The sequence below is a fragment of the Lonchura striata genome, chromosome 3 (genome assembly GCF_050655825.1).
Source record: "Lonchura striata isolate lonStrDom1 chromosome 3, ASM5065582v1, whole genome shotgun sequence".
Classification (NCBI taxonomy): domain Eukaryota; kingdom Metazoa; phylum Chordata; class Aves; order Passeriformes; family Estrildidae; genus Lonchura; species Lonchura striata.
In genome coordinates this window covers 114243348-114256115 of record NC_140705.1, presented here as the reverse complement: position 1 = coordinate 114256115, position 12768 = coordinate 114243348, and the positions used below count along the sequence as shown (strand labels likewise).

Genomic DNA, 12768 nt, shown 5'->3' with positions numbered 1-12768 from the left:
ATTATTTTCTAGCTTAAAAGCAGAGTGCCTTCCTGCCCAAAAATGTTTGTTCTTCAGGAGTAAGCATGGACTTTGCTTCATTGGATTACACAGAACACTTGTTTTGTCAGTAATGTACGTGGTTTATCACACCAATGTACCATTGCAACAGCAGTGACCATTACCAACTCTTAATTCCAAGGTTTGAAAAAGACACTTTTAAAGGCATAGCTTTCTAAGCACACAAAAAATATTTATGAGTAAAATAAGAATGAAATAGATGATCAAGACATACTTGTGTAGTTGAAAGTATTGCTGTCCCCACATATTACTCAGAAGAAAATCCCTATCATTCTTCTTGAAAGCCCAAGTCGATCATGCTTTGATTTTATAGAATAATAACTGGCCATGCTGTAGCAGGATCACTGCACCAAAGCCAATGTGTTATCTCGGGGAGGAAAAAAAACCCCCAAAACCTCTTCATAAAGGCATTTCTCAGAAGTAAAGACCAAGTTCAGGTTCAGAGCATACTTATTTCACTTTTGGAGGGAGCAGGGGCTTGACCAGAAACTATGGAGAATACTCCATAGGAGTGAAAACCTGTTCCAGAGGCAAGGTGTTGTGTGTCAGATACAAATATAAGCTTGGGGAAGTAAGAACATTTGCATATCAAAAAATTAAATGGTTAAAAACTTAAAGGATTAGTGGGGGACTAATTTTTAAAAAATATTTTTAAAAAAGGACATTCAATGCTTGTTGCATTTCTAGCCCAGAGGCTTTACCAGGAAGTGTGAGCTTGGTGTGGGGATGCACAGGGGATGTTCCTGCCGGTCTCCTCAGAGCTCCCTGCTTTTGGCAGCTCCAATTAAAGCTGATCACAGCTGTATGTGATTTTCTAGACTAATCAGACCTCTGTAATCTGCATTGAAAGCAACGGGAATTGGGTCAAATGTGGAGTCTTGTGCAGTTTCAAGCAGGCGAGTACAAAAGCTGAGGACAGATGCTGGAGAACCCGGAGCATCTGCTGCAGGTCAGTGGTGAAGGGAGATCACACACCCTGTCAGTGCTTGATGTGATTCACTGTGACAGTCCCTAAGCAGTTATTCCCCAAGAAGAAAGGCTGAAGATTAAGGCTGGTATGAAGTGATCTAATTGAAAGACAAGCTTCAAAAAGCAGGAACGCTTAGGGAGGAGGCGTGGGGAAGGAAGGGAGGAAGGGACTAACAGTCTGAAGATCTTCCCTACCCACTCTGCCTGCTGGTTAGGAAATGCAGCAGTCCCCTGATACAGCCTTTGCAAGAAATACAAAAGTCAATCTGAATATAACCTGAATTATTGGAGAAGGTTTACCTTTCTTCAGTTGTCTGAAACCACCTTGCACTCTGCAGAAAGGATCTAGTCCTTGGCAAGAATGGGTTCATGATGGACTGATCCACAGAGAACAGAAAAATGTGTCTGACATGACCTTTGCTCTTCCCAAGCCCAGAAGAGTTGACTTTTTGGGTGGTTGTCATGTGGATGGGCAGAATGTTGTCACAGAAAGAAGCTAAGGGGTGGCATTGCAATGAAAAGCTAATGTCCTGTCTCTTCCAGGACAATTCCCTACTATTTGCTTCTTACCTGAGTATTACTTTTGGCACACTAAGGTCACCTATGAGACAAAAAGGAGAGGAAAAAAAAATAGAGAAAAAGAGCTCTAAAACTTAGTTAAAGCTGCTGAAAGAGAACATCAAACTGAGACATAGAAATGGGACTCATGTCTTGGTACTAAAAATGATGGTTCTTTTTTAACATAGTAAAATGAGGAGGAGCAACAAGCTGTTCAATCCATTTGCCCTAATGCTTACAGTTATCAATTAATGGTGAACCCATAGTGACTGTTGGACAGAGTGTAGTTCTGCATCTTTGGTACACTGGTGAAACAAATACTCATTAGCAAAAACAAAAAAAAAATCTCTTGCCAACTCCCCTCATGTTACAGTGAGATGTGAGGCAATTTTCTCCTTTATTTTTTTAGGTAATTTTCATTATAATTTGCTTTTAGGAAGTGGGAATGAGGTCTGTTTATAACTCTTGACTTTAGCTATTCCCAGCTTGTATCTGGGAATACCTAAAGTATTCTATGAATACCTGCAAGAATACTATGCTTGCAGGTGAGGTGAGGTTTTTTATGCCCTGTTACCAGAGAGTGCTTTCATAGAGTATTGGAGCATTCCAAAGGCTGCTGTAACCATTACTCCTGGACTTATTCTTCTTTAGAATAGCATTTTCTTTCCTAAAGCATAGTCACCTATGCTATAGTCCTATAGTCCTCAAATAATAGTTTGCTAGATACATCACGTGAGTTTTTTTGTGGGGAGTGAATGGAGAACATGGATTAGCCAGTGAGAGAAGTATTTGATGTTGTGGGGTTTTTTTACTGGTATTTACTCTCTTCAAATCCAAAATAAGATTAAAGATTAGCCAGATTTACAGAAACAGCACCTGTTATGGAGACTACATGAGTAAATATTAGCCCCAAATGTAACATGTTGTTTGCAATAGAACCTGTGTTATAACTGTAATCATACAAGTATCTGTTTATGTGACCACGTAATAAAGTTGTAAGTTAATTAGAAATAGGACTCTCTGTGCTGCTCCTTAGGCTTCTGATAAAAGCATTTTAGTGGAAGAGTAAAGCCACTTAGGTGTCTGTTTTGAGAAAATGCTGAGGCTTATGTATATAAAATTATTCAGGTTTTCTCTTTCTGGAAACATTTTAAAACTGACAAAAAAACATGGCTTAAAAAAAAACCCCTGGATTTGCCTTTAGATCTGGAATATCCTACACATATGCAAAGTGTTCATACATCAGCATATTTCATACTCTGAACATTTGGTAAGGCTGTTCATTAGAGAAGTCCTTGAAGCTTTTAAGGGCTGTTTTGGGCCAATACACTGCATTTATCTTCCTGAAGTGTTCACAACTTGCTTTCAAGTGTGTGCTAAAATGTTGAACATTAAGGAGTCGTTGCATTATACAGTGTTATTTTGCTCTGTCAGATGATCAGAAATACTCAGCAGAGCACCTGGTTCTGTAGCCCTCAGAGGTGTGAGTTTTATTGCCCCTGACAGAGAGTGTGGTTTGACTTTATAGATTATTGCCTTGGAGAAACAAAACAAGGAATGTTTTGTTTGTTACGTGGGATAAAATGTTGGACCTTGACTTTGGAAGCAGTTTTAGGTCAGCCTGCAAGCTTGTCCTAATAGCTTTTGTGGGAGTTAGGGGAAAAAAAATTGAGCAAGATGAAATATTTAAGAGTTGAGTCACTTATTATGGAGTAGCTTATTAAAACATAAAGTGGTTAATGATCCCATTAAATCTCATTATGTCATTTCATGCTGTATCAAAGGAAGCAATTTTACAGAAAGGTAATTGCCCCAGGTTAACTCTTAAAAATTTTAAGTATTTAATAGCTGGATTACAGAAAGTTAGTTACATCTTTAGAATTTATATAGTATACCCCAGACCTGCAGGTATCGTGTTTTATTTACATAATGCAGAATTCCAGAAACCTGATTAATGTGATGGAGATATAATTACCTAATCTGATATTTACAAGACATTAATTGGAACATGGAGATACCTCAGTATAATTTTGTATGTATCTACTTTCCCATCCGTCCTCATGGTTAGTGGTACAGCAGGTTTTGACACTCATTTGCAGCATTTAAATTAGTTTCTAAAAAAAAAAAAAACTCTTAAAAGATTTATTGATATAAAAAAATGAATCATCAGTTTTGACCTAAGTTTTTAGCAACATTTTATATTCTTTCACTGAAAGTGTTTTACAGGGGGGCTGCAAGGGAAACCCACTTGGCTGGTTTTTGGAGGAAGGATGCACAGGAGGAGATGGGGTAATATCCTCCTAGAGGTGTTATTGTAGTTCATCCAAAGAGGAGGTTTAATTAAGAGCACACTTCCCAAGTTCTTTGTGTGCTGGAAAAATTTTAAAAAAGCAAACAACTTCTGTCTGGTTGTTGGCGCTATAAGCGCATTACTTAAAAAATATTTTGTGTATTCAAAGAGAACTAGTTAAAAAGTGGTACAGTACCTCTTCCCTTGTCTGACTTCAAAGCAAAACTGAAGTGAAACAGGGGTTAAAGCAAAGACTAAGATAAGGTGAGTCAAGAAGGTTAAATGTGAGGCTTGTAGCATTCTGGAATTAAAAGGAGGATGGTACTAATGGTTGTAAAGTGGGAGCAAAATATCTTGATGCATTTTGTTCATGTAGAGCAGCAAGATGGAATTGCCATGCTTGCTGTAGTGTCAGGACCAGTTGCCAAACAGTAGCAAGAAAACTGAGATGCTGAGGGGTCTCCTAGATGATGTTGGGAAATGCTGATGGCATGGAAGTGACATTTATCTCCAAACACCTATAGCATGCAAACTTCATGGGCAGAGGAGTGAGTGAGTGTTCTCCTGTACCTAGAAATAATAGAATAGAATTGAGCTATGGCAAAAGCAGCTTTCATGTTAAAGAAAAAGACTCAAGACACATTCTCTTGGTGTGAGATTCTATTTTGCAGGAGGAGTAGAAGTTTTGCTGCAGTTGTTCAGAACTTGGACTGGATGATTAATTATTAAAAAAAAAAAAAGTATTTTGTTTAAAGTAGGATCCTTGATAGAGGCTTGAGAGGATCAGCTTAGTGTCTTCACTGTTATTTTGCTTTCAGACAACGACAACAACAACAACACAGACCACTCCAGCAGACTGAAAGCTCATTAAATTAAAAAAAATAAAAATGTGCCAAATATATGAACTTCATTGTTATTTTTCTTCCTGTTAGTGAAAATGTTTTCTGATCCTCACATGTGATATGACAGAAATGTTTTGAACTCAGGATAAGCATTGAAGAAATCTGCAGTGGAAGGAGATGCTGTGCTGAAGCTGTGACTTTGGATGTCTGCTTGTGCCCATAGAGTCTGGGCCTGGCGAGGTTGGGGTGTGCATCTTCCCATTCCTGTGGAAGATTTGGATTTGTTGTGTTTATCTGGGAGGTGGAACTTGAGAATTGAGAGATGTTGCTTTTTTTTTTCCCCCACTGGATGAAAGGAAACTGAATTACAGGTCTTCATCAGCATCAACCTCATACTTGTATTTTTAGGAGTCTGTTAAATCCTCACTGGCAGTTTTACCCCAACTTGTTCATCATATAGTGGACATCCCATAAAGGCTACATCCTCACTAAAATATTTCCCTCTGGCATCTTTTGTGGGTAAAATTCAGAGTATATGAAAATCTTGGCTGTTTTGCAGTATCTTGCATCCTGGATTATTTTTAGACTCAAATTCTCTGGTTTGTTTTTCTAGGATCCCCATGCTGAAGAGTTTGAAGACAAGGAATGGATGTTTGTCATAGAGAATGTAAGCTGGAATATTATTATGGTTTTTTTTATACATATAAGACTTAATAATTTAAAAATATTAAAAGTTGTCCAGATGCTGAAAAAGTCTTGAATTAAATTTGAGCAGCTGAACCACCATAAGCCCTAGCTCTGTAGTAATGAGGGCTTATTAAAATACCTATTGTTATGTTACAATTGAAATGCAGGAGAGGGGAGTGCTATACTACACTGCTTCTCTTTCCTTCCCTGTAAGCCTCAGTCTGCCTTGCCTTGGTTTGCTGGGAGCCGTGGAGTGAACAAGTCAGAGCTGGGTCATGACTCACTGTTTTATGGGCTGTGACACATGATTTGTGTCTGAGCAGGGCAGTGAACAAGTCAGAGCTGGGTTATGAGACCTGGACATCCCAAAAGGCAGCACGCCCTTCTGGGGCTGAGTGTCACTCTGGGGGAGAGCAGGGCTTCACTGCCCGCCTTTGGTGGTGAGGAATCTGGGGAGGATGGGAAGGAGGCACCAGCAGTGAGGAGTGCAGGTCTCTCCCTGGGATCCCTCTGCACGCCCTGTGCCCCAGAGAAAACCCAAAAGCTGCTGCTGGGAGCGAGTCTCAGCTCCTCCAAGCCAGGAGCTGCCAGCACCTCCCGGGGAGCTGCTGGACAAACACAGCCTTTGCCAAGGGCACTGCTTGACATGGCATGGAACAAGTGCTCCATGAGGTACTTTTTTCCTTCCCCTTCTCTGCTCCGGGCAGCAGCTTCCGCCCCGGGGCTGCCTGCCTGAAAAAGGGGAAGCTGCTCTACCCAGGGTTTGAAAAAGAAACTTCTTCTTCAAATATGTTTTAAAGAATTGTGTCAAGACAGTGTTTGTTGCTCATTAATATTGTTTCATTACAGACTGTTTCTCAGTAAGATAATTTTTGTATTGTTTTTAAACAGAAAAGAAATTGCTCTTGTACCAAGTAGTACCATATAGTACTGAAGCGTGGGGAAGCAATGGATTTTGCATTATGGCTTTTTCTACCTAAAAATGTTTCTTTTTCTTGTCAGTATTGGAAAGTGATTTGAATATCTAATTCTTACCATCAGTAGCTGAACATATAAAAGGGCTGAAAGCAAAGTTCTTTATTTATACTTTTGTTTTAAATGTCAAGTTTCTATTTTCACCTAGGACACTTGTTAACACAAAATATAGTTTAGTTGCTGTTTCCTGGAGTTTCCTTTTCTTTCTCACATAGTTTATTTTAATCAGGGAAGTCTCTGTCTCCAGTTGTCACCATACAAGTAGCTCTGGATAAAACAATGCCAGTGTATTTCTCAGTCAGCCCCTCTGGGTATAGCTGGATTTCCTGTGATGTTGCAGATGATTTTTTTCCAGGGTTTTCTATGGGGCATGTAGAGTGAGCTCATGTCCTGCTTTGTGTAGGTGTCAGTGTATTCCCTGTAGAGGGGGCAGCAGACCCTCTGCTGCTCTGTGCCTCACACCTTTGCTGAGCTGTGCAATCTTCTGTTACGTGGGAACTTCTTTACAACTTCACTTGTGCTGTTAGTTCATCTCACAAAAACTGCCAAATACTCACTGGTAGGCAGATGTTTATTCTTTGATTGGAGGCTATAGAAGCAGTATCCTCAGAATTATATATTTAATAATTTTACCGCAAAAATTACCGAGAGATAAAGAAACTACAAAACTGGCTGCTTTCAGTAACCTGGTAGAGCTGGATAAATTCTTTTCCCAGGGTAGCAGCTCCACTTAGTGGTGGATGAAAACATGTTCATGGGTTCGAGCAAGTCCCAGATGTTCCTGTGGCTGGCTGACACTCCAGAGCATGGGACATTCTAACAGAGCCTGTCAGAAACAGGGCAGCCAGGCAGGCAGGAGGTTTTTCTCCTCACTCCTTAAATTATAGGCATTGACCTTCTTCGGGCATAAAGTGTATTTTGCCTGGTTTTACAACGATATATTTGTTGTTAACCAGGTCACCTTTGGGAAGCACAGCGACATACAGAGTCCTTTGGGACTTTTTCTGTTTTGTCCAGGGATGTTTTCTGTCCTGCTAGGCTGCAGGGCTTCCCTTCCTCTTTGGTCAGCAACACTCAGAACACAAAATACTGAAGTCTGAAGAGCTTAGGGATGTGCTTTAATTGTGAAGCTATGTGAATTCTGCTAGAAATTTTGAGTTTGTTTCTTTTTCTTAATTAGCATTAAAAGTCAGCCTCCAAAATAATGTTGTTATGCTTCACTGTGGCTGGACAAATACCAGGTAGAAGAGATATACAGCTGCAGTTTGATGCATTTGCCCGCAAATGCTGCCAAATTCCAAACAAGTTTATTCTGCACTTTCAGAGGGATTTTTAAGTAATGATGCAAGGAAGTCATGCTGTAAATGAAAAGGAAACAAGATACTTGTTTTTTTGTAGTTATTTTCTTGTTTGGGTTAAATGTACATTACTTCATGACCTTGATTATTGTAGATTTTTTTTTTGGCTGTGTTTTTATTGCCCTAGTCACTCTGCATTTGTATTCTAGTCGGTGAACTTTGTCATCTACTGTATGTATAATCCATAAATAGTTTGATCATAGAGCAGTTTCTTACCATTTAAATCTTGGTATTAATTTTCCATCTGCCTTTTCTATGTATTTATCTCCTTCACAGCTGTGTTCTGTGTATATTTACTGATAACTTTCTTGTCTCTAATTTAATCTCTCTTTAACCACGTTCTGTGTAATTGATTATCTGCTTTTACTTCAGGAGGCAAAGAGTTCTTGGAATTCTTTAGTTGTTTTCTTATGTTCTACTGAATTATAACATTGGGTGCTCAGGTTGGCTGTTGCACATAGGAGAGCAAGAAATTAATAACTAAGAATAAGACTTATCCATGTGCAGAGTGGTAGCAGGCTTTCAAAAATCTCACAGACTGGGTGTTAGTGTATTTTGCCTATTCCATTTAAAGAACAAGGACAAGTTGCCTTCTATTTTATAAGTCCCTTGCTCTAGTAAGTGACTTTTCTCTCTCATTGTTTCTGTGGATAACTTGAATATATGCTGTTTGCACACTCGGTTCCTTTCACTGTCTGAGCTCATCCAGTGTCCCCTCAGAGGGGACAGGAGGGAGGGAGGGCTGTTTTGAAACAAAGACTGCACCTCTGAGAAGAGTTCAGCTGACCTGAAGTTTAGAGCTGTGTTTCTTGGTCTCTGCAGATTGCTTAGCAAATGGAATGAGAAAGGGATAGGAGGGAAGAAAGGAGGTTTAAATTGGTCCAAAGATGTGGAAGCTTTCACTGGCTCTATGTACAAGAACTTTGTCTCAAATAAAAGTATCTGAAGGAATGGAAAAAATGTCATTTTGCTTCCTAGCATGCTCAAAGCATGGAAAAAGTACATAAGAACATCCAGTGAAGATAAACTATAATGTTTACTTGTTTGCTGGCAGTTTTGTAGACAGTTACTTCCTACATTCTCAATGAAGCTTAAAGTCATGGAATGTTTTCTGAGTTGCAACTGCACAGACTATGAAACAAGTTTCCCAGTCTTTTGTCAAAAATATTTTGGAGCCCATGTTTGTGTGTCTAATAGCATAGTAATAGTAATATATTCCTAGTAGGCTCCTCTATCTTCCCACCTGTGCTTATGTTTCACTGTTGTCCATAGGTCATTCCCAGGGCTCAGTCTTGGGGTGAGCAATCCCTTTCCAGTAGGAAATTCCACTGACAATAATTGCTGTTGTTCCTGACACAAGCTGTAGCCCTCTTTTTATGTGGCAGGCCTATTAAAACTTGGTCTTTGCTAATTCCAGACCTACTGATTTGGCAGAAGAATGGAGAAACATGCCCCACCTGTTGTAGAAGCTTTGCTCATACATTCCTGTGAGTTGGAGCTGGAGGCAGCCTCGCCTGTCTTGTACTGTTGCCCCAAGGCAGCATAATTCCAGGCAAATACTTGCCTAAACAGTTTAAAAAAAAAAAAATTAAGGTGGGTTCTCTGCAGCATTGCCAGTCAGCCTCTTCCAATGCTCCATTGTCCTTGTGGGGACTCATTCTGGCCCGGATCTTTCTTTGTTGATACACTTCAAGCTGCTCTTGGTTGTCTTAGCAATTACAGCTCTGGAGAGCAGAGCCTGCTCTCTGGCTGGAGGCTCCCTCCTCACCTCTGCCTAATGGAGCCCAGTAATGTGACAGTGTTTACATGTGGGATTTCACTTCCCATGATTGCATTAGCAGGTCATTAGCATCCTCTTTCCACGGATTCATTTATGAGAGTGCTCAGTGCCTGCTCTGCCCCTGCTGCCCCTGGTTTTCAGGAGCTGGCTGTGCCCGCTCTGCCTGCACTCTGTCCCTGCCTGGGGAAGCATCCAGGCAGGATTTCCAGGCTGTCCTTACACCGAGAGCCAGGAAACAGGACTGGCTTCTGCATCTGTCCTTTTGAGAGTCTTCCAAAAGGCTTTGGTGCCTTTTTCAACACTACATTAGACACTGTTTTCTAATGATGCCTTTTTGAATAGACCCACTGAAACTTCTGGAATGAGGAAAAGAAGGAATCTAGAGTTTGCTGTTCATGCTGGCCTTCAGGGAAGAGTTACAAAGAGTAACGAGTTTAAGCTGAAGAAATGAGATCTGACTTTTCCTTCTGTCTGTGGCTCTTGTGTAGTTACAGGGACCCCAGCCCAGAAAGAGTTCTGAATTGGCTTCTACTCAAATTATCAGCAAAGCCTCAAAATAAAAGAAATAGTAGAAAACATTACAGAACAATTGACATAATCAGCGTCATTTTATTGGTACCTGTGCTTTTTTTGTAGTTATCATCCCCCAGTTCACCCTTCCCCCTGTTGCCTCTGCAATTCTGGATCATGGTTGCTCATGATGATTTCTCATTTTGAATGCCCTGGAGCATGTTTTACCTCTCACAGGTTTGGGGAGATTATTTCTCTCTCTTGAAATGCCTGGCATGACACCACTAATAAAGGTGATAAATAAGGTGAAAGTATTGGGAAAGAGAGGGCATGTGGTGGGACATAGAAATTAATTTCATTCTAGTCTTAAAGGAGACCAATTTTAAATGTGATACAATAAAATATGCTATTAGCAAAAAGTTATGTTTTCATCAGATACAGCTCTGAATATGTTGTTTTTCAGATGAATCTTTTCGAGAAATAGCTCATTTGAATAGGCACGGTAATTAGCCCAGAATTTTGGGAAAAGCGTGCATTTTTACTGGGTGGTTGGATATATTTTACTATTGTAACTCTATATTTAACTCTGCAAGGGCAAGTTTTGCCCTACATCCGAATGAAAGCCCAAGTCTGATCTTCCCACGTGTTTCTGGAAATAGATGTTGGGGAGCAAATGCCAGCCTAACATAGGGAATTGAAATTCTCAGTACTGCCAATGCCATTTGCTGGAAGAAACTGGGGGAAAAGACTGACATAGGAACAGGATGAATTCCTTACTTGCTGATCAGTTTCTATATCAGAATTTATTGCAATATCTTGGGTATCTCTTCTAGTGCATCTTTGTACCATGTGAGAGCTCAAGTTTAAATTGGCTATTTCTTAAACAGTAGTAAAAGCCTCTTGATGCATTTTTGTTTTATTGCATGAAGTAATTTTTCGCTTAAAATAATAATTGATTGGATTAGCTTTTTTTCTGAATTAAATGTCTGCATTTAATATATTTAGAATAGCTTATAGTTCAGACATGCTTTCCTGGTCCTTTAATTCCCCTGTCATATTCTGCTGTGTGTGATTATGTGAACTGTGACTAGCTGCCTGTGTAAATTAGGCTGAGTATTCTGGTTTAGATATAGCTAGGAATTAAATGCTGCTTTGTCAGCTGTCTCGCTCTTGTTCTGCTTTAAATGTAATAGAGATTCAGAAAACCTGTTTTACTTTTAGTTTTTGCTTACATTAAATATTTAGCACTTTGTTCTAGTTGAGAAATCTCTGAGATTAGGCCTTTGGAGCAAAACTTGCAGAAATTGTTGTCTTGATTGGCTGCTCTGGTTGTAAAGGAACCAAGGGTAGGAAATCTTTCTTGGAGGCCTGATCCTGTGCTTTTCCAGTAATACACTGTTGTTCCTTCTGTGCTCCATGATGGCCTTTCTGGGTAATTTTAACCAAAAGGGAAATGCAATGACTCCAGGAAGGAGCAGGAGAGAGGCTTCTGCACAGAGTGGCTCACTCTGCTTTGGGGTGTCTGAGGATGAGTGACCCCTCTCTGTGTCCACACTGACCCTGCAGGTGTCCCTTACTTAAACAATCCCCTTGGATTTGGCATCTTCTCTGAAAAGTATAGAAGATAGTAGAGGTGGATTGCACACTTGAGTTCTGCTGGAGAAGTTCTACACCAAATGCTGTAGGACAAGTAAACTACCATTTGTATTTAGGGCTAGTGTGCAAGACTGTGGGTTTTTTCCCCTCTGCATGGCCCAGCACAATGGGGAGGCACCAGCAGCCCTGGTTCCAGGCAGGCATTGTGAGGGCAAGAGCTCCATAAACATTTTTGAACAGTACAGTTAATTAATTGATATTTTGACCTGCAGACACTCCTGTATCCTCAGGCAAAGCCTGTTAGTGTTCACTTAGGACATACAAATTACTGTCTGCAATGTCGTTTTCCTTCTGACCAAAACAAGACTGTGTCCAGATCACCTGGAATTAGGGCCACTGTGAATCCTTTCTGACATTAATACATAATAACCTATTAAAGCAGAGCTGAGAGATGACAAAAATCTTATTTAAGTAAGAATTTTAGAGAAATTGCTAAAAATAACTCCTAAGATCTAATTAACTTCTTATACTTTTAATAGCTTTTTTTATCCTGAGTGAGTGTGAAATGTGAGTCCATCGATGTCTTCTCTACTGTTATTTTTATCAAAAATAGTTATGAAAATTTTATTTTGGTATTCGATCTTCATCTCCTAAATGAAATGCAGTGCCCAAACTGTGCTTTAAATAGTGTTGTTTCTGATGCTGTGTTAATAGCTGCACTAAGTGCATCTATATCAAATATAATTTGACAGATGCTATGGCAATTTTAAAAACTATATTGCAGCAATTTGGCTTAACATTTTCTGGTGAAGGAGACATCTGATTTTCTGGTATTTATGCTACAGTTACATGGGAGGATCCTGCAAGTGGCAGCTGGAAAGAGGAGGCCCCTGGGCTCTGGGCAGAGCATCCCGGGTGTGAGGCTCTGCCTTTGTGTCTCACAAAGTGTGGTACACGAACATGCATGGCAACATTTGATTTATACAGTTATTACCGATTCACAGCAGTAAAGTACAAGTGTTTTCTAAATTGCTTAGGACCATTTTGTTTGGGTGTTTGAGGGGAGGCTATTTCCTGCTAGAAGAATCTGTCTCCTGTAGCCAAGTTGTACAAGGCAGCTGATTGGAGTTGCTGTCAGTGATG

At 40.0% G+C, this 12768-nt stretch overlaps 1 protein-coding gene across 16 annotated transcripts in view; it reads left to right on the top strand.

The window, feature by feature from the left end:
- Positions 1–12768, top strand: part of EHBP1 (EH domain binding protein 1) — a 202431-nt gene that overhangs the window by 38908 nt on the left and 150755 nt on the right. For all 16 annotated transcript variants that reach the window (XM_085577248.1, XM_031504212.3, XM_085577247.1 and 13 more), the window contains exon 4: positions 5333–5386. In XM_085577248.1, the coding sequence (XP_085433374.1) occupies positions 5333–5386 (54 nt within the window). The remainder of the gene's footprint in view (positions 1–5332; positions 5387–12768) is intronic.